Source organism: Cygnus olor, chromosome 3 (genome assembly GCF_009769625.2).
Source record: "Cygnus olor isolate bCygOlo1 chromosome 3, bCygOlo1.pri.v2, whole genome shotgun sequence".
Lineage (NCBI taxonomy): Eukaryota > Metazoa > Chordata > Aves > Anseriformes > Anatidae > Cygnus > Cygnus olor.
The window spans coordinates 83,105,327-83,132,611 of record NC_049171.1 but is presented as its reverse complement, the minus strand read 5'-3'; the positions used below and the strand labels follow the sequence as shown (position 1 = coordinate 83,132,611).

At 38.5% G+C, this 27,285-nt stretch overlaps 1 protein-coding gene and 1 long non-coding RNA gene across 12 annotated transcripts in view; one reads left to right on the top strand and one right to left on the bottom strand.

The window, feature by feature from the left end:
- PLD5 (phospholipase D family member 5) overlaps nucleotides 1-24,257 on the top strand; it is a 326,396-nt gene extending 302,139 nt beyond the window's left edge. The window contains 7 exon segments of the mRNA XM_040551381.1: nucleotides 5,843-6,040; nucleotides 9,975-10,114; nucleotides 12,120-12,285; nucleotides 16,246-16,331; nucleotides 16,333-16,358; nucleotides 18,273-18,287; nucleotides 18,290-24,257. Of these exon segments, the coding sequence (XP_040407315.1) occupies nucleotides 5,843-6,040; nucleotides 9,975-10,114; nucleotides 12,120-12,285; nucleotides 16,246-16,331; nucleotides 16,333-16,358; nucleotides 18,273-18,287; nucleotides 18,290-18,507 (849 nt within the window). The 3' untranslated portion in view covers nucleotides 18,508-24,257.
- Nucleotides 1-27,285, bottom strand: part of LOC121067200 — a 43,075-nt gene that overhangs the window by 3,704 nt on the left and 12,086 nt on the right. For 4 of the 11 annotated variants that reach the window (XR_005818158.1, XR_005818159.1, XR_005818154.1 and 1 more), the window contains 4 exons: nucleotides 25,825-26,803; nucleotides 7,921-8,017; nucleotides 7,310-7,450; nucleotides 1,937-2,515 (listed from right to left, as the gene is read on the bottom strand). This is a non-coding gene — a long non-coding RNA (uncharacterized LOC121067200). Of the gene's footprint in view, nucleotides 1-1,936; nucleotides 2,516-6,046; nucleotides 7,184-7,309; nucleotides 7,451-7,920; nucleotides 8,018-25,824; nucleotides 26,804-27,285 lie in introns of those variants that run through there. The other 7 variants (XR_005818161.1, XR_005818157.1, XR_005818160.1 and 4 more) reach the window with 7 other exon arrangements.

The window sequence follows — 27,285 nt, the reverse complement described above, 5'->3', positions numbered from 1 at the left end:
TAGGTCCCATGTTCTTATTAATGTGGAAGGAAAAAATAGAAGCAGGACTGTGCTGGATTTGGATTTCACTGAATTTTATCTTTTGTTTTTAACATAACAAAGCTGTGCAGCCTCAGCACTGTATTACTAGCAAGCACGGAGGGAGTGTTTTGGCTCAGGATGCACAAGGATAGGTTGCAATTTCTAGCGAAGCATTAGCTGAGGTACATGCTTTGCTATTCTGGTGGGCTCTAATACCTGCATCTGTTTTGTGAGAGAGAGGCGGGCTGTGCTGCAGCCTTCACAACCTCTTCAGAGTTGGGTTGCGTTTTTGTTGTACATCACGGTGGCAGCTATCCGAGTGGGGTCTGTTACACCTAATGAATTTGTGATGAGCACTGCTCCTGTAATCCTGTTACAGCCGAGTCTGCTACAACAGTCCCATCAAACACTACTACACATGAAATGCTTTTGCCTTTCTCAAATCTCCTTGCCTCTCTCTCTCCCTTGGTGACGGTCGCTCCCCTCTCAGCACCCTCCTCCTCCGGCACCACCGCCAAGGTTCCCGTGCCAGTGTCGCCTGTGTCTGGCTGCATACCCACTCAGCAGATTTTGGCGAGAGGTACCAAACAGCCGTGTAGAAGGCAGCCTTAAGATGATGCTAGGTATGATTTGAAAAGATTCTCTCAGCATTAACTGGTACCAGATGAAAACAAGAGGGAGATTTTCAGTAGGGGACAGGTGATGCTGATAACCAAGTGAAAAGGAACCGTGTGTTTGGAGCACAGGCTACCACCACGTGTTTATAGCATATTTTATGAAACGATAGTGAGTGTATCCCTGAAAATGTATGTGGCCTGCTCTAAGGTAGTAATTAATGCATTGTCTATTATTTTTGTTTAGAAGCTATAGAAATTCTTAGGTCTTTTCAAACCTTAGTAATTGATATATCAGTACAGCATGCTTTTTGTTACTCTGTTAGCCTACGGTGTTGTGATTCTGGTTTTGCTCAGTCATTCATTTGGAAATTGGTCATTAAAAACCCCACAGGTCTGAAAGGATAATGAAATACATTTTCAAACATAGGCAAATGGCAGACGGGTGGCAAATGCACACACAGTCCTATATATAAAAGGTCTACTGAGTAAATTTAGTGTTCAGTAGACTACCTGTAGCTTAATCCAGCGTTTCTCTAGCACGGGCAATGGGTGCCTGGCACGTGGAAGTTGACAGAGCTTTTGGGCAAATGGCAGTTAATGCCTCAGGAGAGCTGCACGGCGCTTTCATGATCAGGCTCAAGAGTGAGCAATCATTAAAAACATTTTTTAGAAGAAGGAATTAGAATAATTTAGGAATTTAGAATAAGGAATTTTCTGCAGCCTCCTGCCAGATTTACCACAACACAGATATTACAAGCTGTGAACCAGATTGTGCCACTCTTATGTAGGTCAGATAGTACCTTGCCTACACAGTGGGGTTGTTTCCTAGAGTGTATCCCAAGGTAAATATAGAACACGCTGTCTGGTCTGTGCAGTGCAGGCTAAGGACATAATGTGCCACCTTGACCCATGATCCAAATGTATTTGCAAAGTCTTACTGTTTCTCAGTTTGTGGTACTTAGTGTGATGGGTCCACACTCGTATTGGTTTAGATTTTTTCTCCTTGTTTTTCTCATTTTGTATATGACGCCTACAAATGTAAAAGAGGAAAGAATAAGCAGAAATTTCTGTCAGCGAAATCTTGCTGTTTGTCCAGTCTAGTAAGGCATTCATCCTCTTGTGATAAAAATCATTTTCCTAACTAGGCATATACATATTTAGGCAAAACATATTTATTATTTTTTGTAGCTTAACTGGTTTCTGTAGGTAGAGCATCATTGTACGGTGGGTTTAAGCCACTCATTTTTTCTTGAGTCCTTGTTAACCATTCACTCCTGGTAGTTTAAGAAAGCACTTACTGGCAAGAAAGACAAATGCTGGTTTGGTAGACTTTAATAGCTGCTCTGCACAAATGGAAATGGCGTGGGAAAGAACGAGGAAAACCCACTCCAGTGTTTTTCATTCTTTGAGAAGAGCACTTGGGGATCTTAACAAAAAGGGAAAGAGAGGAGTCAAAATTCCCTATCCAGGAAACCATTCTAGTTCCCAGACCACAACACATACTCTGAAAATGTCACTCACAAGCAACATTGTGACTTTCACATCCATGTATTTCAGTTCCATTTCGAGGCAATCAAATTTGCAAGTATTTTCATTTCAGAATTATCTTCCTTAGACTAATTAAGGTTTTGATTTCTTGAGACCTTCTTCACTTTAATTTTTCACTGATGCTTTCATTACTGGGTAAGTTGCTTTAAAAACTCAAGATGAAGAAATACTTTCCTTGCTTTATGAGCTCTTTCCCTGGAGGATTTCACCATAGAATGTATCTCTGATGATGCTTAGCTACAGGTTTCAGTCACTGGAATTCAGTCAGGGACCGACACAAAGATTTTGATTCTTTCAATATAAGTCTTTTTTCTGCTTCTCCTCTGAGACTGTTTGGGAGAAAAAAAATAAAAAAAAGTCTGTAATAACAGCAGCTCTCCAACTGAAGAGAAAATATCTTCCCTTATCTAGATGACATACCCCTTCGTACTAAATCTGTCACCACCACATCCTTGCAGCCCACTCTCTGAAATGCCTCCAGGATGATAGGCTTTGTGATTAATTGGAAAAAGAGCAGTCTCTCCTCACCTCAGAGTATGGGAGTAAAAATAGGCTCGGTGTGGAAGACGCTTCTGAAGAAGCGTATTTTTTTGGTTTCCAAACCTACTTAGGGCTGTTCCATAAGAGAGGAGGAGGCTGGGGTTTTAATGCATACAAATGTGCATTGTTTGTGCTGTTTTTATATTGTGCTGTAAGGTGGCACTTGAACCAGACCGTAACGAGCCAACAGACTGCCATCTAACCTGGTTTCCTAAGGAAATGAGCTCTGCACAGTAAGCATGTGAGTCGCTGTCTGCCCTCTTCTGGTAACTTTCGATCTACTTCCCAAGTTCTGGCAAATTTGAACTTAAGTCCATAAAAGCAGGCAGCTGTGTGGAGAGAGTAGCTGTTTTCCTGGAGAGGGAAAGGAGGAGCCCAGTCTGTACCACGGACCACCTGTGTGGGGGAGAGCTCTCCTCACAGCTTCAGAAGCAGGGAAAGCTCTGACCAGCGCTTGCCTCCAGGGAAGCCAACCTTGAGATGCCACACGGTGGGAAGCCAGGTTTCATGGCCGTGCTGTAAATGTGTCTCTTGAAATGGCTCCAGCCTGTGATTTGGGTGGGGAGCGCAGGGCCTGCGCTGGGGCGCCCAGCAGCTGTTGCAGCTGGCCCTGTCCGGGGGCCACTGGCAGGGCCCGGCTATGCTGGAGCTGCGCCAGGCTGTCCAGCGGCCTGCCAAACTGCACTGAAACGCACTGCTAGTGCCCTGGGCTTACCTCCCCACAGGGAGAAGCGCTTAGGTGGAAGGGCAGTCCTCTAGTACACCGACAGGGAGAAGACACTGCAAGCTCTCCTCCTCTCAGGAGAGCTGCGCACATGGATGCAAGGCTGGCAGCTTCTGGTGCATTGTTAGGACATTGTTTTATCTTTACTTTTAGTGGAAGGGATAAAGTGGGCTAGTAATAATGGGACTGATAAATGAAAGGAAAACTGTAACCACATAATTATGTCAGAATCAAGTAACAGCCATGAAAAGCCAATTAAACCACATTATGCAGATACATGTAACAGAATACTATTAGTAAGTCCTTTGCAATGGCATGCCTGGCAATTAAGAGAGCGGTATTGGCGATACACAGTGAAAACAGAGGTAACATATAGTTAAAAATGTTTGGAGACAAACAGCATGTGGAGGACCGGGACAACCTTAAGCAGAATACAGGAGTGTCCCCAGAGATACCAGCACCCAGGGGAAAAAAGTCAAAGATGTTATTCCCAATAGACTGTTTGACTAGGATGCTGGGCACAGCATGGAATAATTTATATTTATCATCAAAATAAATTTACCAGCTTATTCATAAAAGAAAGGCTGCAGTGCAGTAAGTAGTCTGTTTTCCAACTACCCAGAAATTGCAGGTTGTGCAGGCTAATACAGGAATTTCGTATTTTTTCTCAATTAAATGAAAGAAACTAGTGGAAATATTAATACTTAGGCAGTAAGAATATTAGGTAATGTTCCTGGGGGGGGAACTATTCAGTAAGTATTTGGGAATGAGACTGCTACGAGTTGTATGTTCTTATGTATGCAGTATTTCCAATACAGGGACTTGAAGTACCTGCCACCCATCACGTTTCTTTTATATCAGATATTGGGATTTGTTGAAAAAGAGTACAGAAAAAGAGCAAAGGTTCAACTCTATCCTTCGCTTCCCTTCCTCTACCCACTCATACAGTGTTTCTCATCTGTAGTCAGGGAGAGCTGTGCAGAAACAAGCTCTGAGATAACAGTGTGGGTTCAGAGTTCGCACCCGCTTTACAGAAAGACACGTCCCTAACAGAAACTACCCCATGCCATGTGATTGTGGAGAACTCATCTGAGGGAATGAAACCAACAAGGAATTTTTGGTGCCGCTGAATGGATGAACATGCTGGCGAGTTCATATCCTCCTTATTTTCCTCATCATGCGAGAGAGACCTCTGAGACATGCTACCAAGAGAGTCTGCTTGCAGAAAAGCAGCATGGGTCCTTTAAATATTTATCCTACATACTGTTTTTCAACAGGTACATGCAGGTTGTCTCCTTGATTTTTGGAGATGGTTGAAATAGTGTGAAATGCAGATAATGAGAGGTCAATAGCGTATGTGCCTGTAGCAGTGCTTTCCTGAGATATTATAAAGCAACAGAAGGGAGAGAGAGTGTGAGTGTGTTAACACTTTGATTACAGAATCCAGAAAATATACGTGAAATTCTATCAACACCAGAAGTACTGGGCATGTGTAGTTAATGAGATCTCTGCCAAGCCAAGACTTACAATAATCAGGAGACATGCCTTCAGTTAAATGGAGAAGGAAGGCTGTTAAGGTTAAGGCATTTAATTGTACCATAGTGTCTATATGGGCTGGTTTTCCTCATACTTCTACATGTGAGAAGGGTCATGCTTTTGAAGTGCTTCACTGTCTCTGTTTTCACACGTGAAGGAACTGACGACCAGAAATCTGATGTACCTTCATGAGATACCGTTCCAATGGTGGAGCTGAGAATCGAACCTTTTTGTGTCCTAACTGGTTGTACTGTATACTGGATCATGCTGCGTATAATAGCACAATCAGTTTAGCTACTCAGAGTATTAAACACCTGTTTTTCATCCTTGTATTGGAAGCTGAAGCATCATATTTCTTCTTCAGCCAAGAAATAACTTAAGTTCATTGCTTTCAGCTTTTCCGCAAGTCAGAGAAGATAAATTGTTTCTGAAGTAAGAAACTGTCACCTAGCAGAGAGGATGCTTTTCCTGTAAACAAGAAATAAATAAAAAAACAAAAAACACCCCAGCCAAAAGTAGTAAGTTTGAGCAACACCTACAGGAAAAATGGTGCCTGTGATAAATGGGCATCACTCTCGAGTTGTGTCCATCTACGCAGTGTGTGTCGCAGCCAGGCATGCGGCTGCGACACACACTGCGCATACAAGCCCTGTTACAGCTTTTGCCTGCTTTTGACTTTGAAAATTTAGCTTATGCCTTTGCCTTTGAAAAAAGTGTTGTTATGGATGTTCCTGTTGTTGACAGTAATATTGCTGAGTACAAGGTACCCTTCAGAAACTGTTGATGTTCTTACTGCCTATTTCCACAGAACCCTCAGCCAAAATATCACTAATAATATGAACTTTTAATTTCACAGATGAAGGAACTTGGCGTCATCGTATACAACTGCAGCTGCCTCGTCCTGGATTTACAAAGGATATTTGCCCTGTACAGTTCATTAAAATACAAGAATAACATACCTCCAAGTTGGTCTAAGAGACTATATGGAGTGTACGATACTCAGAATAAACTGACACTGCAGCTGAATGAGACTAAATCAGAAGCTTTTGTGTCGGTAAGTTCTGACATGAATTGCAGGGAGGGGGGAAGGGGAAGAATCTTATTTATCTCATCAGACTTTTGGAAGACCAGAAATATAACATCTGCTTACTCTCCTAACAGTCTCTTCTATTAAAAAACAGACTGGTGTGACTGGGTTAGGTAGGTCTCAGTAGCATGTATGAAAAAACTCTAATGTCTCTTCACTGATACAGATTTTCAGTTCCCTGCATGAAGTCCATTACATTGTTGTGTTCTCTCTGACATATTGGGTGGAGAAAAGGAGTTTTACTTCTACACTTGAGTACCTTTGCTTTTATATCTTCTATTTTCTTTTCTAATGTTTAAGAAAACAAAGAATGTGTGTTCAGAAAGGCGTATAAACCTATTAGAAATTGACAGGACTACTGATGGAAATTATCATTAATAGGAACATATGTGGTGTAGATTACACCTGTACTTAAGCATTTCTCTCAATTGGCCCGAACTGAAAAAGATGCACATTACTGCCATGTACTTAGCCAGAAGCAGCTATTAACAATGAGACTCATGCAAGTGACTGGAAACTCAGCTACAGAGAAAAGACCACTATGGTTGTCACCTATGTATTATTCTGCTGTCTGGAGAAGTTGTTACTTCAATAGTTGAAAGCTTTTTAAAAAGTGTTACTTTTTTTATGGTGCAGAACAAACAAATCACAGTTTATTTTTTTCAATCTGATTTCTGTGACATGCAATTTGACAGGACTGAAAACTGCTGGAGAACATGTGCATTATTCTTTTTCCTTCTCTGTAAATTTCATTTTTCCCCTTGCATTCAGAAAATGATATGGAGGCCTTCCAAATTAGCTGATTTATTTACACTAGCGAATATAAGGTGAATGACTTGGAGTAAATAAATTGTAAATCAGATATCTAAAATGATATATAATAAGCTTGATATCAGAACTTGGATTTTTATCCGTGTTATTTCTAAGTATTGATCCTCCTCACCGTTCCTTTGAGAGCATTCATGCTTCTGTAGAACATTATCTACTTTTATTTTTAAATGGTATTTTGAAACTTCTAAAATTTAAGTAGGAGTCCCTGTGGAAGCACTGTGTGTATTTTTAATGGGAAGAAATGGAACAGTCATCCATCTCAGAAGTGATGTAGCAAAACTGGAAAAAAGTACACAGACTGATAAAGATAATGAAAGATAGAGTATCTTTCATTTTGGAGATAACGTGAGTTAAAAAGAAACTTCAAAATCAGGAAAATACTGAAGATGATAAAGAGTTACTTACCATTTTGCATAAAACAAGGGGAAAACCCCACCATTTTATTGCCAGGTAAGTCTAAAACAATACAAGGTATGTAGCACACAAGTTGTATGAGCCACTAGCACAAGATGTTGCAGACAGTCAAATGGGGCAGGGTAACGTCACCTGGTGGGAGAGAGACATGGAAAAGTCAGGTGTCCAGGATTTTCACACTCCTAAAGTCATTCAAGAGACAAAGAGCTATTCCAAAGTGAAATGACTGAAAATCTGGAAGTGCCCGAGACAGCCAGAAATTAATAGTTTTATGAAGATACATGTACTTCCATTGATTTCGGAGAGTCTTAATTAAGCTAGTCTCTATTAGCGTAAGTTTAAGCTAGTCCCTAGACTAGATTAAATTAGAAAACTGCCTTTTTAACAGATAGCTGAGGAGCTCTGAAATTAATTCCACCTGAAGTAGTTGCCATTATTGGAACTAGCATGCAAACTCCTACTCCTTTCTAAGCAATCTGTAAGAAATGGAGAAATCCTGCTGAAAGCCATTCCTGCAAGGGTGCACAGTAATGAAAGCTGGGCAAGGCCAACTTTAAGGGACATGGAATCCTAGACAAAGACAAGTGGAGAGAGACTCTTACAGAAATTGCTCTTCTGCATGCAGTTGGCAGAATGTGCACTTCTTCCCTCTGATGTGTTCTCCTTTTCTGTGGGACAAAGGCCTCTTGTCTTGAAATCCTATTCAGAAAACAAAAGGAAGGAGTTATTGTACTCAGAAGCTCCGATCAGCTAAGTCTAATACCAGGAGCTACCTGAATATGTAGTCACAGCCAGTTTAGTTACTAGGATATCTATCGTAAGAAAAAAAAGTAACTTTCCTTCTGTATGAACAGGCTGCAAAATGGGCTTTAATGTAACTAAACAACTTCTACATACGTTGTTCTGACATATTGTTCTGATGCCATAGAAAAAAACTGCTCACAGTGAGGAGCACCTACCTACTACTGAACCTATTTGAATGGCCTGGTCTGAATTAGCTCCCTATAGCTACTGCATGAGGACTGTGTAGGGCAAGGAAGGAATTTAGAGATCCTGCAAAGCAAGGATCTTCTTTATCACACTGTGTATTGCCAACATGACATGTGCTTTGAGATGGTTAGAGGCCTTGCCTGTATGGAGGGAGACAGTGACCATCAAATACGCAGTTAGGAAACACGTCTCACTTCCTCGTTATGTTAGAGACGTGCCAGGTAGGTGTTCATCAGCACATCAAGTACTGCCCAGCTAACACCAAGAAAGTACTAAAATGACCAAAGCGGGTCGCCCATACCACAAGCGAACTAGTGGAATGCTAATGAATGGAAATGTAACACAAGCGTTACAGGCAGAACCAATGTTTTTCTTCTAACTATCTTTGGCTTTCTGGTCTTTGTAGTGAATGCATCTGAAAATGAGAATGCATTAACAATTTTGTTCTTTAGCTGTTCTGTCTGTAGCTTAAAATTTCTATTCAAGAAAATATTGAGTGTAAGAATCGTTCAACAGCCTCTTTATGTTTCAGATACTAGATATCAAGTATGTTTAACAAAATCACTTTACACTTCTTTGTGAGTTCAAATTTATTCTTTGAAAAATGTATTTTATGTATTTTGCTTTCCATCTTTGTGCTGTGTAAAACAACAAGGACAACATTAAGTCATTGAACTTTTTTTCTTAAGAGTCAGGAATCGTGGCTGTGATGTTGCTTAGCAACAACATCATCTTCCAGACTGGCTGATAAAACATAGGAGGTTTGGGTTGGTTTTCTAAGTGTTCAGGAATGCATCCGGAATATTGGTCTTGAAATCTTGCTACTGTTAATTTTCTCATATTTTGCTAACTTCTTTATCTGTAGTAAATCTTTAACACCAGTCAAGGATTAAGGCGCTAAGGTGACAGGTATTGTATAGAAAGAAAGAAAAAAAAGTCAACCCCTCCTAAAGAAAACAGTCATCTAGATGTCTGGATGCCACCCTTGCAGATAACAAAGGTGAGGTGGTACAGCAGCAGCAGGCTGTAAGTAACTGGCCCCTGCCTGCACTCTGCGACCGATCTTTAGCAGCCTCTGCTCTCAGGAGCTGCAAGCAGTGCGGCAGCAGCTCCACCTCTTCTCTCTGCTCGGGCAGGAGAGCAGAAGCTCCCTGGCCTCTCTGCTGCCAGGTGCTCCTGGCAGGCTTCGCCTGGCTGCCCCACTGCCCTAGGCGCAGTGCCAGGTACAGAGCTACTCCATACCTGAAGCTAGGTTTTAAAGGTAAGTTTCTTGCAAAACTGCAGCATCTCCCTGCAGCAGTGACTGAGCAAATAGTGACTGTGTGGTACTTTAAACAGGACCATCTGACAGTAATCAGTCCTGGAACTCTTTGCAACAAAATTCTTTGAAATGTGAAAACTTCAATGAGAGCTTCTGCACTGCTTTCAAGCTTGTGCTGTCTGCATTTTACCCAGTCATACCTAAATGATGAAGTTTTCAAGGCAAAACTAAGCCTTGAAAATAAGTCTTTGTATATTTGAGTATTCCAGCAGAACAGGTAAAGATATAGTTAATATTCTCTACTAAAATTCAGAATAGTACCTGCTATCGTAGGAGGTATGAGGGGAGTAGAAAAAAATCTATTCCCGTATTTTAAATGCAGTATTTGAATTTTTGCCTTCACAGAATTCACCTAAACTCTTCTGCCCAAAGGACAGAGTCCTGGATATCGAAGCTATATACAATGTTATCGATGATGCGAAACAGTTTGTGTACATAGCTGTCATGGACTACCTTCCGATCGTCATCGACACAAATGCTAAACGGTGAGTGTCCATGTCCAGGCCAGCACACTGTCATAATTGCCATTAAGAACTGCTGGAGAAAATGAACCCAGAGGAGATTAGTTACCATTGTGGACCAATTTCTTTGGGCCCAATTCTGCTCTTATTGAAATCAGTGAGAGTTCTGCCATTGACTTAAGTAGGAGCAGAATTGGGACCTAAGAAGACATTTCCAGTTCTGGGCCCTAAGCTTTGGATCTGCCTATCGAAGGAGATCAGAACTTGTCTAGTCTGACCACCTGCAAGAGACCCAGAAATACAAGAACCTGCTTACATATTAATCCCATTTTTTATGCTATTGTATTCACTACCTTGATAACACAGCTACTGCTAGTTTATGAATACCATATAGCTATCCAATATAGAGTGGGTGTGCATGTAAGAGAGAAGAACCATGCTGTGAGTTCTCATATAAAACATGGGAAATGTCATAGCCTTACTGAAATATATGCAAGCTATTTTTGAATTCAGCACAGATTACATTTTAAGTTATATTGTAGTTTGAAGAACAGAGAAATGTTAAAAACAAACAAAACCAAGTAACTTTTAAACACACAGTTTATATGGACCACTAAAAAGCAGACATGACCCACAACTGAAGCCACCACAGTGTTCTAAAACCATCCAGCTCAGAAGGCAAGTATTCAGTGGTCCCTCTTTCTCTTGGTAACGCTTGCTATGAATTGACAGCTACTTAAGCTTGCTGTTCCATCCATGCACTTTAATTGAACACCACTAGGCCAAATTAACATGGTTGTGTGTTTTTTTCCAGTTTTGCATGAAGGTATGTTTTTTTTTTTTAAATCATTTGACTGATATCAAGTGTAAGCTATTTCAAATCCAGAAGAGGGGTTTTCAGATAAGCTTATTATGTACAGCCTCTGTCACACTGACAGAATCCAGGGTAGTGCTGTAGGAACCTGTTTCACACCATCCAGCCCTCTCGTTTCTCCTTTATGCTGGAAAGGTTCTTCACATGTAGTACTGCTGCAGTGTTGCAGATTATGTTACCTGCCACATTCCTCCCTTTTTTGTTCTCATGCCCTAACAATTCAGAAATCCACTGGATTAGAGAGCTCCAAAGAAGCCACCTGTGTAAATTCTTTTAACGTTTTCCCTAGCAGCATGGCTTTGTGTTTTGCACTGCCACAGCTTCCCTAACTTGTCAGCTCCCAGATTTTCTGGCATTGCAGAGGTCAGATTTCATTAGGCTGAATGCCTTGACACTGCTGGAATAAAGAAAATGTATATTTCTTTATCTAATTCTCCCTGTCCTGACCTGGTCTCACCAAGAGTCAGGAATGCAAGGCTTGAACTAGCAAGAACAGCCAACTCAACAGGTGGGAGATGAGCACTATGGAGGCCAGTATCCCACTTGTTGAAGAATTTCTCCCATCTTGATCAAGAAAAGATAGCATCCTCCTTAAGCAACCCCTCTCCTGCTGCTGCTAACAGATGCAGGCACCATGCACAGCTCTCCTTTTCAAAGCAGGAAATTAACAGAAGGCATTCCAGTCCTCTGCCTGTATGGTACACCGGAAAAGAGAGAATGGCAGTCAGAGGAGGATTCAGTGTCCCTGTTCCCTTACTTGTGTAAGCAACAGAAAATCCTTCTTGTCCCTCTGTCTGGGCTGGGTAAGCAGCACCCTCTAGCTGTAGCTTCTGCTGGTTCTCCCTCCACTGCTCTCAATAGAGGCAGTGATGCAGGAGCAACCTTCCTAGCTACGGCTCAGCTGTCCACAGCCTCACTGTCCCCACGGTGGCAGGGCAGAATGCTATGAAAAAGGATGCTGGCTGATCTGTTCAGTGAGAACGCCTTCAAATGAGAACAGCGTTTCTTAGACAGAAAAAATAAATTCAAAATTAATTAAATAAATGTATATAGTTCTCTCTGTGATGTCTTCTAGGCTTGATTGGATAAAAATCCTTTTTTTATTATTTTTATTTTTTTAAAGTCATATGAACATACCGTATTCTTTCTCCACAGATACTGGCCATATTTAGATGGGAAGATACGAGAAGCTTTAGTTTTACGAAGTATTAAAGTTCGACTTCTCATAAGTTTCTCAAGAGACACAGATCCCCTTACTTTTAACTTTGTTTCATCTCTCAAAGCTATTTGCACTGAAGTTCCAAGCTGTAGTTTGAAAGTTGTAAGTATAATCCATATTGCTTTGAAATCCTAAGATATTCTCCCCTACACCCCACAAAAAAAAAAAAAATCAAGAAAACTTCACAACTGGAAAGTGTTCTCTGTTTGTACCAAAGCCTTTAAATTTCATTAAATAACATAGGAACTGTAATATAGTGAACTAAAATAATTTCTAGTAGTAACAGACATTGAAATTAAGACAGAAAAATAGAATGATGCCAAGAGGCAGTCTGTGTGGGGGACAGCTTGCGTAAAACACTACATCTGGTCTTTCATGGCAAAGCTAGCAGAGTGAACTGTAGCTGTATGTCTTCTTTATGCTGGCTGATAAAAGTGACAGCACAAACGTGTTTTAGTCTGGATTTGTGTAACCTTACTGTTCATCTGCATAAGTATCAATTTTTCCCTTACCGAAGTACAAAGTATAAGAAAAAATAATATTTTATGTTAGATTGAGGTTGTAAATTCAGGATTACAAAAACTAGAACTATTATGTGTTCGCATAAGGCATGCGATCAGAAAGGTAAGAAGTACCTAGTGTTACATGTGTATCAGAGAACAGAGTATGGTATGTATGGTAAGTACTACTTAAAATTTGATACAATTCATTTTTATGAAATTAAGGGATACTGCTAATCAGTCATCTTGAATCAGTTTTTATTTTTTTCAGATAACTGCCTGAAGCAATCCCCTGAGTTATTGTTTTTTTTTTTCTTGTTGTTTTTAATTGACAACAAGTGCAGGGGAAAAGAAGTATTGTGTTACACTGTGGTATCTTATGTATATATCTAGAAAGAGATTTTTGCTTTGAAATACAGTTATTACAAGTTTCTTAAAGTGAGAAGCAGCATAAAGTGTGTTTATAAGACAAAAACTACATATGACTGACAATGCTTAAGCCACTTCAATTTCAAATAACTTACTTGTTCTGTATTCATCGAAATTTTATGTATTAAAATTATTTTTTATTTAAATGGGACCTAACGCTGTACATAGTCACATCCATTTCCATCTACTTAAAACAGATAAAATTTTTAGTACAGAATTATATTATAAAGAACTGAATGATAGAAGGAAAAGAATGAGTTCTAGGCAGAGATATTCTAGCCAGAATCACTGTAGTTAAAATAGAAATACAATGATTTCCAGGAAAAAAAAAAAAGGAGCATAGCAGATTTCAATATAATTTTAAAGGTACAACAGAACTCAGTTGCCTCTGTGCTGTGCCTCACAAGTTCTGCACACTGGTCAAGTCACTGCCTTAGGTAAGAACTGATTAAAGAAGATGGGTTTGGTATAATTAATAGCCTAAGGCTCAGACTTTCTTGGTAACTATCCAATTTTGGCTCAAACTGTACCACAGGCTTCATCATGGCATTTATTTACTTCACAAAACGTGACAGATGAGCACTTAAAAAAAAAATCATTTCCTTTGTATTCCTCTGTTCTAGCCAGGATCAAAGTGTAGTAACGTGTGTACATGTTGGAAAGGGAACACAGAACTCTACAGAATATACTGTCATGTGCAGGTACATATTATATATGTTTATGCACAAGAATTCTGCAATTTTAAGAGAAACTCAAGTTACAAATTCTGATTGAAAACTTAAAATTGCTAACCTGTCCCAGTGCCTTAATAACGTTCTGACAAAGACTTTGAGACCATAAATTCAATACACATTCTGAAAAAAGATGACTCGAGAAGAATTTATGAGGAAGCTTTGTTTAGGGACATAGTAAATGCAGCAAGCACAGCCTAATACCAAGGAGTTAAACTGCATACCAAACTGTTGCTCCTTTAGGGAGCTCTGTCCTGCTCCCTGCACTCAGCCAAATGGGATCATGTAATTAAAGCTTCAGTCATAAAGGGTAAAGTCAAGGTGAAGTGCTCATTGGCATGTCTCTTGGGACCTTCATTCTAGTACTCACGTTTTGTGTGCTTTACATTTGAAGCACATCTTCCATGCACAAATGCACGGTCTAACTCCCAAAGAAGCTTTAGAAGTGGTCCAGGTCCGTTGCTTACAGTGCTGACCAGAGGCAGGTGCATGCTTCTCAAGAGCCCACAGGAAGCCTGAACTGGAGTAAAGCAACATCAGGGAACTGGAGCCCAGGCAGGAGTGCCATGGACCAGGTATACAGCTCTATGGCACAAACCCTTCTTGAGCCTCCAACTGAAAGCTGTGCAGGTATATTCATGCTAGGGTAAGATAGCAAAAAACAGAACCTTTTGCTAATTTTCAGGAAACCAGAAATACCAAAATACAGATGTTCTGTGAGTCAAAAAAAGTGCTGTATATTAACTATGACACCTTCGCTCCCAAGCACCAACTGAATTAAGTTCTAAACTCCTAAAATAAGGATGGAAAAGACGAATGAAACTTTAACCAAAGGTGGTGGTATTATTAGCACAGTATTTCTGCTGAAGGTACGCAGTAGAGAACATTAGTCTCTGCTACTACTTACTGCTGGTGGTGGTTTACTTGCCTATCAAAGCTACATTTGTGTACTCTGTTTGTGAGGGCAGATGTGGCTCCCTACTGGTATCTGCATTGTCAAGGAATTAATGACTTGTCTGCTGTTGCTGGAGAACACACATTTTCTAGGATTCTATCTTTTCCTGCCTGAGGCTGAAATCTTCTCTTCTACAAGCTTATACAAATAGGAAACTGGCATGTGATTTTTCAGTTGAGCACATCTGTTTAATCTATCTCAATGTCACAACTCTAAGCTTCTATGATGATTGTGCTTGGTTTTTTTTGCAGCAAAATATGCGACTTTTTGCTAAATCTCATAGCCCTGGGAATGAAGCTTATCATGTTTTGTGTTCTGGCATTGAATAGTTTACCCATTTGCAATTTTTAGACTAGTTCCTACAATAATAGTCAGTTACACAGCAGGTTGCTTCAGTTTCCAAATCACCAGGAAGAGTTAATGTCCTTGAAGGACACCCTATGGCTGCTAACTATCTCGGTTCCTGTTCTGTTGTGCAGAGAATAACATGAACATTTCTTCTGGCTTTATCCAGTAATTCAAGACATTTTCAGATCCATCTCCAACTTGCTAAGTACATAGTTTCTGTCAACCGTACTTGCTTGTACAGGAGTTCCTCAGACACACGGAGCAGGTGCAGCGTACAGCCATTTTCATCAATAATGTATCGTGAATTAGATTTGTTCTGAGGCTCTACACCATAACCTCAATCAAAGTTTCCAAGTCATGCAGTAAATATTTAATTTCTACTTCATCATGTTATTCTCCACTTCTGTTTTTGGAATCTGTCTAGCTATTAATTTCCTTGATGAAACAAACATTACTTAGTATTGTACTGGAAAATCTTCCTGTCTGGCACTGAGCCAGTTAAGGAGTGCATTACAGCTCCTCAAAACAAATCTATCAGGCATCACACTTCAGGGTAAAACAGATGCATTTTCCTCTTGTTGTCTGGTAAATCTGGTCTTTGTCTATGGGGTTTTGAAAAGCTTCTGAGATCGGCGTAGTTTCCAGCAGGAAACTTGCCAATGTGCCAGATAAATGTAAGAATTCAACTTGTTGTCTTACCTGGAAGTATGTATCCTGAAGCAGACGTCAAATGCCAGGGCTTCTTGATGAACATGGAAATGAACTAAACAAGTTTCTATCTCTCATTATGCAGAACATTTTTTTTTTTTGCTCTTCATTTCGTAGCCTTTATTATCCAGCATTGTATTGCTTAAAATATGCAGTAGCTATTTACTTTGTATACTTCACAACGCCAGGGTATACTGCATATCACAAGCTATGAGAATTTAGTATGAAAATGCAACGTGCAGTACTTTATGAAAATTAATGCTTGCCTATAACCCTGAGCTGTTCTGTAGCACTAACTTATTTTCAATAAAAAGTAGAAGAGCAGAATATATTTTTCCATCCACGACAGAGTAGTTCTTATTAACCTAAACTCCAATCTATTTTATGGCAGAAATTCTTTGACCTTGAAGAAGAGAATGCATGCTTTCTTAAAGAACAGAAGAACACTTCCCTTCCCAAACTAAACCGTAACAAATATGGTGACTGATGGAGCTGCATACATTGGTAAGTAACCACATCTCAAGAATATTTGTTTGTTAGCCAAAAGCCTTAAACAATACCCATTTATGCATGAGGAATCTACAGCTGATATGCTTGTTAATTAAAATACTGGTCTAATTTCTCTGGGAACCTGGATGAAGACTGAGCTTTGAACCTCTCGTCATTTAAAAATTCTTAAATTTATTTTTCCTATCAGTTTCTCAAAAGCAGCACACTGCTTTCAGTAGTTAAAAATAGACTTAAAAGAAAAATACAGCATACTTTATGAAGTAAGAATAAATGTGATGATCACCATATTATCTGTTTCTGCAGTCCAATAAAGGTGGACTGCTCTCTATTTCCCATGTCATTAATAAACCTATGACAGATTAGTAAATAAACCTAGTAAATACTCCACAAATGGCCGTTACCTTCTAATGTCATCTTATTCCATTTAACTGTAATATTCCAGACACCCTCCTTTTATTAACGTTAGATATGTGTCCAATTGGTATTTTGGGTTAAGGTACATTTAAATAAAGTCTCTTCATGGCACCTTGCAGAAGGTCACTATCAGTCAAATGCTGACTGAATGCATGATAAAAACTTATATATATATGTATATATAGAACTGACTGAGCTGTGCTTGAGCTGAAGGATCAAAAAAGGGCTACTGAATTAAAAAGTAAGTTTTAAGATTTTACTAAGTCAAGGAAAAACAGGCACTCTAATATGCTGCAGCTTGATGTTTTAGTTGCCAGCTTACTCACCCTGACTTACTGCAAGGGCTTAAAGCCAGTATTCTCTAAGGGAGTTGGGGCAAAGAAAGCCTGCAAACACAGAAGCATGTCCATGCACACAGAAGAGTAAGACAATCACAAGTAGTACAGAGAGATGTCCAAAAGCTCCTCTGAAAAGCTCACATGGATGGGCTCTTAACATGCACCCACACCCCTCTCAATTTACCCATTTCACTTCAAGTAGCTGAGCTCATTCCTCTCTGGTCTCTTAAGTATTTTATGAGCTCTGAAATCTTCTTTTTACTCCATTTTAAATTCTAATACCCAGATCAAATTTCATTACCTTATGAAGTGCCTACACAGTATGGGTTCTTAGCTGGTTTTGTTGTGGTGGTGTTTTTTTCCCCATATATATGCGCACACAGAGATGTAAGGACAAAGAAATAAAGCTGTGCAAAAGTAATAAAAATATGTTAAGGACCTGATTTATCTTCTACTTGAAAGCATAGTAAAAAAGGTCCCTTAAAAAGAGGCTTCAATTTACCATCTTTGACATTCAATTTACCATCTTTGACATTTCAAATTCTTAACGTTTCATATTGAAGTAGCTTAAGTGACTCCTAAAGAAAAAGTATAAATTTCTCAGATACGTTCAAGTCTTTAAACGTTCAGACATTCTGTTTTGAAAGATTGCTCTAGTAACAACATTTTTTCTCCAAAATACTGCATATTTTAAATGTAGATCTTAAATAGTTATGAGTTCTGGAGAAATACAAAGATGTAAATTAAACACTTGGTTTACCATTAATCCAGTTACCCTCTTTGACTTGCTACCATCAGCATCTGAAATTCTCATATATTACCTTAGACTTTGACAAGGTGGGTAGTAACCAGTAGAGTAAAACAATAAAACCTGTTTCAGTTTTCTGAAATATCTGTCAAGAGGTAATCTAAAAGATCTAGTGGTTTGGTTCAGCATTATGGAGCAACCACTATTCATCCATGTACTTTAATTTGTTTATAAAGCCCCAAAATATTTTCATTCTAGGCACTGAAAGGTTAATAAGTATATGGAGTTTTTTTATATATCTACATATATATCATAATACACAGAAAGGCAGAGAAATTAGTTTTGAATGATTGCTTTTAAATAAAGAACTTGTTTTCACTCATTGTACATTCCTGCCTTTACTTGTAGGTAATTTTGATTGGGTAGGAATGCATTTACGCAGAACGCTGGAGCGGGCCTTGTTATCAACCAAGCAGACGCGGGGAACAGCACAAGCATCATAAAGCAACTCAAGGCTGTTTTTGAAAGAGACTGGTATTCACATTATGCCAAAAGTTTACAACCAACAAAAATCCCAAACTGCTTTAATCACAAACTTAATAAAGCAACATCAAATAAGACTGCCATGAGCAATGTGAATTAGAAAGACTATTTTACTGTTTAGTACAACAATGAAAATTACATTGGGTGTAGCCCTCTTTCATATTTACAGACAAAAGACTTAAAAAGGCAAAAAAAAAAAAAAGGTTGGTTGGGGGGTGTTTTTAGGAAAAAGCACACTTATATAAACTATCTAAACTATATTCTCTATATTAAGACTTTCAAATTTGTTACTTCTGACACTGAATGTCAATTTTTGCTTCCATGTTAATTTTAACATTCCTCATTTGAACTTAACAGAAACAGAAGAATTGATTGAGGCTGTTTTCAGATTTTCACTAATTGCCATCCTGGCTAGAATGAACCCTTGGCAGAACTAAGATCCTAGCTATGAAATGGCATTCCAAGATCAGTTATTGACATACAAGTAGATGGTAGGTTTACCCTATTAGAAAAGATAGAAGAATAAGCAAATATTCACCTATAGAAATCATCCCCTTTAAATAAATATCTAGTCGTGTTAGTCTTTTCTAGTTTTGAACATTTATTTAAAGTATCATCTTTTCTAAATAGCCTTAAAATACATTACAGTTATGGTACTGGTAATTCATCTCCTAAGAGAATGAGAAGGTTTTCAGGGACTGGTGTTAGCCTAATCAAATTCATGATAATCCCTAAAACCTCTCAGCTAAATAAATTTTCATCAAAGTAATATGGATTCATTTCAACGTAACAGTTATTTCTAATTATAGTATTATCTAACAATGTACATCTGCGTATTGAAAGCAAAGAACTAGAGATTGCAAGAAAAATCAGTTCAAGAACAAATTTTCCCTAAGGTAAAAGTTTGTCAAGTGTAAAGAATAAAAAAAAAAAAAAATCAAATATTACTTTTTGGGAAAGTCAAGGGTTGTGCAAAATTATGCAAAAATTGTTGTTAAATGATAATATATTCATTTTCACACATTTTTTCTTTCCTGTCACTTAAACAAAATTGCAAAATGGCTTTTTTTAAACGTTGTCCCCATAAGCGAATACATCAGCATAAACTGAACCATGAGGCCTTCATTTGGGCCACAGTTTCAGTTGGTATTAACAGGCACCTCTACAAACATGACTTTGCCCTGAGATGCAACTGTCTGTAAAAGTGTGAATTTGCTCTTTAAAAAGATTCTTTTCCAGAACTGTATTAGCTTGGTTTCTTAATGAAAATGTTTCATTACTATCCTGCTTCTGCTGAAGAAAACAGCCATGAAAGCAAACTGCATTCTCCATTTTGTTAATAATTCATGTAACTATTTCCAAATGCAGACTGTTTTCACCCGGCTGTATATTACAGAAGGCATGCTTTGAAAGCAGTGGGTTAAGAGATACCAAAACCAAAAATGTCCCAATGGATTATTTTAATCTTAAGACCAAGTTAAAAAGCCACCTTGACTTTTAAAATACAAGTTTCATTTGAAAAGTTAAAAAAAAAAGTCAGTTTTGTTTAAAAGTAAGCACAGTTTAGAAAATTATGAAAAGGCAATGTATGCACAACTTCAAAATACTACTTTGCCAGCAAGAGATAGAGACACACCATGAAACTGGTTAGGACTGCAAAAGGCACACTTTTAACAAACACTGTGTTTCTTTTGCAATTTCCCAGATATATCATCTTACTGGAAAGCATGAAAAAAAAATTAGTTGTCAATTTTTACAGAAAAGATTCTGCACAGCTCTAATGTTGAAGAACATTTGATAATATTCCGATAAACCCATGCAATTTATTAGACTTCCCTCCTGCAGGAAAACATATATTCTGACATTTGTATAAGAAACAAAAAACAAATCTGAAAAGAAAAAGGTTACCTGAGTCGCTTTAAAGGAGAGATCTTTGGAAAGAGAAAATTTTGTATTTTCTTTCTTCTGTATATAACTTTAGTATACGTATTGCAAGAATGATAGAGATCCCCAGCACAAAATCTAGGGTGTTTTTTTTATTATTATAATTAAGATACATCCAGATTCATTTCTGGTCAAACTCTTAACCAATTTCAGCCATTGGTTACATCACCAATGAATTTAGTCTTTGGAGTCAATGCAAAAAAAGGGGGCGGGGGGGTTAAAAACTGCTTAAGATAGTTTTAAATTTTCTGAGAGATCAGAAATGGTCCCCATGGATAGGTGATCTTAAAGCTCGAGATAAATTTACTACCATGTTTTCACTAAGATAAAAAAAAAAAAGACACCCCCCCCCCCTTTTCAGAGTTGTTAGTTGTAGCACCTGATGGCAACAATATACAAGAAGAATCAATGTGATATTTTTCCCTCTTGTATTATCGATATTAGAAATGTGTTAAGTTTTTGAAATGACATTTTTGTACAAGTAATGAAGAATCTCAGTGCAACAGAAATTTGTAAAATGCTAAAGGTAATGTCTTTTTTCTAAATAGTATTTAGTGATAAGATCAGACTGTGGACTTACCACTGACCTTCTGTTTAGTATAGCAAATGAACGATTCAGATATAGTAGTTTCATTGAACTGATCCTAGGGAAATGCAATCAAACATTAACTGAGGCCCTCAGTTAACAACTGCATTCCTATTGACTTGATGAACAAATTCTGGTGCTTCAATGACACCCCCCCTCCCCCCAAAAAGCTGATACATAAAAGTACTTTTTAAAAGAAGTAGTATATTGTTTTTATGATGGAATGGTCGGGGTATTTCTGAGCAACTTTAATGAGAAATAGTGGTCAGCCATCCTACAGCCGGACTGGCAGGCTCAAATTTAATTTCGTATAACATATGGATTGCTATTTTAATAGCTATTTACAATGGCAGCAGCTCCAAAGTAGTACAGAAGGCTTTGGTCTGTTACATTAGCCAACAGACAAAGTGCATCCTTGGACTTCAGCAAGTTGGAAATTAATGAAAAAAACAAAAAAGCAGATTCTTTTTTAAAATCTGTTACAGCCAATTATTTCTTTTAGGTTACCATTGTTCCCGTTTAACTAGATTTGCTACAGCAGCCTCAATTCTGGCTTTAGCTTCTTCTGTCAATGTAAATAAATCTGTAGCAAATCCATTACAGTTATTTCACGTTGGTTTAGCAGGGATCAGTCTAGACCAGTTTCCTCTTGCTTTAGTTCTTCTGAATATCACCATTGCACAGCAAATTTCCAACCTTAACAGGAATTTGCATTCCGTAGTTTCTCACAGTCCTCACAGGCATAAAATCCAAAAGATGCACTTTCTCTAACCCCCTTCTAACTGGTATTGGTAACTCTGTCATATTAAAGACAATTTCCTAAACAGAACGGCTTTATTCTTAAAGAATACAGACTGTAATTGTTGTTTGCTGCAAACATTTACTAGTGCCTTATTCATAGAAGTTTTTGTTTAACTGTTCCTCACGTGAAGTCCTGCTAACATCTTATATCTAGTACTGAAAGGTATACAGCAAGCTTCCTAAGAAAGAAGACTACACATTGTGATGTTTACAGATTAGTACATAAATCTAGAGTCACAAAAAACAAACGTGATGTGTTGGTCCAAACCACAAGCACTTAAACCCAAGCATTTTTATCCAAGCGCAGTTCTAAAACTTACTTCACAAATTACTCCTGCCTTTATCATCAACTAATCCACATCATGACTGAAGCAGTCTGTCCTGCCAAGGTGTAAAAATAAATAAAATCTGAATTCTCCCAACACCTGGCTGACAGCAAAAGAATCACCACAGAAATTCCTTTCAGCCAAGGGTGAAGCCCAAATCTCATACAGTGGTTACTATACAAATCTCACACGTTATGCCTCAAGCTGTTTTGGGCAGGCTACTACTTTTTTCTGTCTCTTGCATGTGCTCTTATTTACCATGCTGCAAGCCAAACAACAAACAGGTATTTGGGGCTTTGCTGTTGGGAGTCTTTTTGGTGGTAGGGGAAGGGTGGTGTTCTTTAGTCTTTAACACAGGGAAAAAAAAGAGGCAATAGAGTGGGCATAAAATTTAAGCATTCCCCTTAACTAGTATCTGCAGCTACTTTCGCTTTCTCTGCAAAGAACAGAGAAGCAGCATGATGTGCCATGACACAACGGCCATAACTGTAACCTAACAGGAATGGACTTAAGTTTTTGTCTTTCTTTGTTCTTTCTCCTCAGCATTTTTTTTTCTAAGAAAGGCATATTTCAATGTGGGGTCTTGCTGCTGTACAACAAGGTTTACAGGACCCTATTCCTTTCAGCAAATCCAGGCTCTAGAGATCGTTCAGGGGAAAGCAGATAAGAATAAAGTAAATAAAAATGCTCAGAATGCTACTTTCAAGACCTACCTGTTACTTGCATTCCTACTAGCTACCTAAATTCTTTCTACTACTTTTTGTTGAGTTTTACATAGATAAAAACTGAACTAAGCTCTGTGTGAATGCTACCTGCCATTTAACCCTGAGGAGAAATCCAGAGAATTTCTATGTTGATTTTTTTTTTTGTGACTTTAGTGTGTACTTACTGAAAAATAGCACAGACTTTCTGAGTAAGATGGTAACACATCAGCTGGCTATTCCAGATTTTCAAACTGAAGTCATTTATAAATATCTTCCTCCTGAATATCATGCACTTGACTCCTGAGACTGGCCTTATAGAGAGCTCTAAGACATCTTAACCATTCTGGACTTCAAAATTAACCCTTCATTTTAACACAAAAACACTAACAACATATTAATATGTTCCCAGAGAGCACTGGCACTGTTTTACTTCCAATCCTAGCCTTTTTATACATATATATTCATGGTTTTTCAATCACAATCCAATCCATGTAAAAAGAATGGATCCTTGGTAATTTTAAATTCACAGTGATACCTGCCTGAGGTAAACACGAGTAAATATTCCACTTTTAACACTTGCACACTATAGAAGCTCAGATGATACTTTAGAGGGATTGCTTTCTTAGCTGTAATTTTTCCACTACAAATACTGCTGGACATTACTTACAAATTTTTCAGTGTTGAATCAGCTTGCTCTTGCATCATCATGTTGCACAAATGCCTTAGAAGCTTGCCAAACTAGCATGTAGAAAAGACCTCATCCAAAACAGTTTAGACAAGGGAAGAACTCACATGCTTTACACTGAGCAGATGCTGAAGTCAGTAGATGAACCTGAGAGAGCTGCACAATTATCTTGAGATTGGGAATTTACAAAGAAACAGAACAAGGAATCTAGCTGTACTGAGCAGTTCCAACAGGATAACTTAATTTGGTTTTTCATGGAAACATGTTTTTATTTCACTTCAATACGCTGTAACTGCAACAATACACTAAGGTTAGTGGTTTTGTTTTTTTAAATTCAAAATATATTTGTAGGACAAAAATTAAGCCACTGTGGCCTATTGCTGAATACCTTGTTAAAATTAAGATTTTTAACAGTGCAATGCAATTCTAGCTGTGAGTTATTCTACCACAGTCAATGGACTTGGCTGTATTTTACTCACAACAAATTCTACACTGGAATGGTTTATTCTAAAAAAAAAAAAATCTTTTTAATTCTGTAAAAAGAACATGCTGGTCTTCCCTTTAATAACAAAAGTACGGTTGATTGAAGCTAAAAAAAAAAAAACAAAAAAAAACACCACCATACTCTAGTAAAGTGGACAACTGTAGCATTCCAGAGGATTCTTTTGTGCTTATACTGAAAAGTTCTGGGTTTCATGGTAACCAATGTGAATAATGCAAATTATCTGTATCATGATGAATTTGCAAGAATACATCCTGGGCACTGCATTGCACATTGTAATAGCAGTCCTTCCCTCAACAGCTTAAAATGTAATCAGGGTAGAGAGAAGGTTGGAAAAATAGCCACAGAGTCAAACCAACTTGAATCAGACTGAGTTAACAGACCAGATGCTGGCCTAAAAGCTCTGGGCTAACTTCTCACTTTGCTTTTTCCCTGCAAAATCCTGCATTTTAGACACTCACCCTTCTTTTCTTCGTGAGCGAATTCCCATCCCATGATTAGTTTCAGAGCAACAGGAAGGAAACTAACAATTACAAGCTTAATATGTTTAATAGCAGGAACAGGAGCCCATCAAGTTCTATGTAGCAGGTACTGAGAAGAAAAGCAATACTAGAAATGGGGCTCTTTCTAGTATAGTAGCAGTCTTTAGCACTATATAAACAAAGGCTTTACAACACAGCACATACCTGCAAATATCATATCATATGCAGCAGTTGTGTATGTTCTCTTGCTATACAAACACAGTCAAGTTGGACAGGCAAATATTCTGAAGTAATACAACAGTGAAAACTAAGAGCACATATCAGGCCATCAAATCTGACACATGAATCACATTTTGTTTTGTTTGTTTTTTTCCCCCCAAAAATGCTATCTGTGTAAAGCTTATAAATGACTTATAAGCTGGAACTATATTTTCAACTCTTAAGAGGCTTCACGGGGTTCTTTGTGAGGAAAGAATTTCATGGTAAAGATTAATGGCACAGATCATTATATGTAGCACTATATAAACCAGACAGTATAGAACACAATGAGAGACTCTTCAAATATAAGCATGGAGCCACATTTTAACAACTGACTTGCTAACAACTGTTTTCTAACAGATTTGCTCACTATTCTATCATACCACATTAGTCCTTATTTGTATTTCTTCAAATGACACTATACCTGTATTTGTTTTTTCTTGAAACTTGGGAACCTTAACAGAAAAGCAAGATGATTCTGAAAGTGACAGATGTCTCCTTCTAAAGGTTGGGGAACTATTCTCGTTATCTCACTTGCCCTCTCTCTGTCTTCTGCTCCTTTAGCAACCCATTCCAGGTTTTCCACTTGTCATTGCCCAAGGAGCAAGGAAAAAATATTTTTATTTGCCTGCTTCTTATGGAAACTGTGGGCTGCTCAACAACCTTTTGCCCTTTCAGAGATCCCTTACATAATGTGATACTAGAGAAGGTATAAAAAGGAGCTCAAACACATGAGGAAGGTGCCTCAGTTCTTCACCTGGACAGACACACATGAAAAATGTGGAAGAAGGGATAAAAGGTAGAAGAAAAAAAAAAAGCTTGGCAAATTTTAAATGAGGATAAGTATTACCTGGTGACATAAATACCTCTTTTGGTGGTCTCACTTTATTCTAATGTCAACTGTTTTTTAACATACAGCCAGATTTGCAATGCGTCAAATGCGTAGTTAACTTGCACGACCACGTGAGAGGACCCTTGTCTTTAGGAACTTAATTAGTTCCTTCACTTTGAGAGAGGGGTTGAAGAGGCAGGTAAAAATGCAAATGTACTTTCTCCTCTTTCCAAGAACAATTTGAGTTGCTACTAGAAGTAGAGCTTATAAGGTTTCTAGAAAAAGCAAAGGCCTTACCCATCCAATGTCTATTCATTCGCATAAAGGCGGTACAGTCCTGTGGAACTTGGTGCTCAAAGCTTAGCACGAACTTCTTTATAGCCAACAGTCAGATTTCTCTGGAGAGCTCCTCTTCTTCCTTCCCACCATACTCAAAGCAGCTGTGACATCTGCTTTTAACAATCTCCAGATTCTCTAAATTCCCAGAGTAGATTATAGAATTTCCCCTGCGAAAAGAAAAATAAATGACAGATTCAGTAAGAAACCTTAAGAACCTAGTGCAAATAGTAAAATGTCTACAAAGTCAGGATCAAACTAAGCACATTTTCATTTTTGCCAAGATTTAAAAAATAAATGAGAATTGGAAAAAGAATGGGAGGCCAGCGTAGTACTCAGATTAATGAAGTTGAAATCTCTAAATAAAAATGCTCTTATATTTCTGGACAGTCCCCACATCTAAACTGCTGCTCTTAGTATGTCAGAGATGCGTGAAGACTCTGAATCACCAGATCTGTCATACGAAGTTTTGGTAACAGAGGTCTTATGCCCACCTATGGATGTGTATAGCGTAGAGGTCCAGCAAAAAAGGGGGTTACTATCTGTGCAGACCCTACTGCCAAATAATCAACATAAAGCCAGTTCTCACAGTATTTGTGTCTTTAGATGTCAACTGAGAAATCTTAGGTAACAAGTCTGGAGAAAAAGCAGAAAAACAGCTTCTGTAGCAACAAGCCAGCTGTAACACATTGTGAGCCCATTTTCCAGGTGTCAGTTAGTCGATGTAGTAAAAGCACTCAGATGAGCCCATATCCATCTCAAGTTCTGGATGTCCCCACACCAGATTCCAGATGTGGCATTGAGGCTCCACACACACAGAAGTGACTATGTCACAGGAGCTAGACACATCTCTAGCACAACGGTGCCTTCTGCTGCCTTCCTCCTGCGAGACGGACAGGAAGCAGTACGCCTCTGGCTGGTAAGGGACACATCTCCTTCACTAGGGAATGGGAATACGCACCACATTAAGAGAGGGAGAGACTCAAATAACAGATTACAAAAGCAAACTCCTGGCCACTGCATACAAGTATGTTAATGTAACAGATTCTGGTAGCACATACCAAAGCCGTCTACTTGCCTTTTCATTCCCATGTACATGTGTGCCAAAGCTCACTTTTTTTTACAAAACAAAGGGCAATGCTTCTCTCTGAACTAAATGCTCCAGGGAGGATTACACTCTCCTTTTCTTCCAGCAACCACTGCCCCCAGTTCTTCCTTTTCCATACTCCCCTTTTTCATTAGCCAATGCTTCTGCTCCCTCCCTCTCTGCTCATTATCTGGCTTTTTCCCTATCAAGCTATTACTTCCCACGTGCTATTTTTGTAGGAATCCTTTGCTGCTTTCTACACAGCGATGTATTCCCGCTGCCTGCATCTTGGGTGTTGTGACATCCTGCAACGTCATTTGTACTAGCTTTACTTG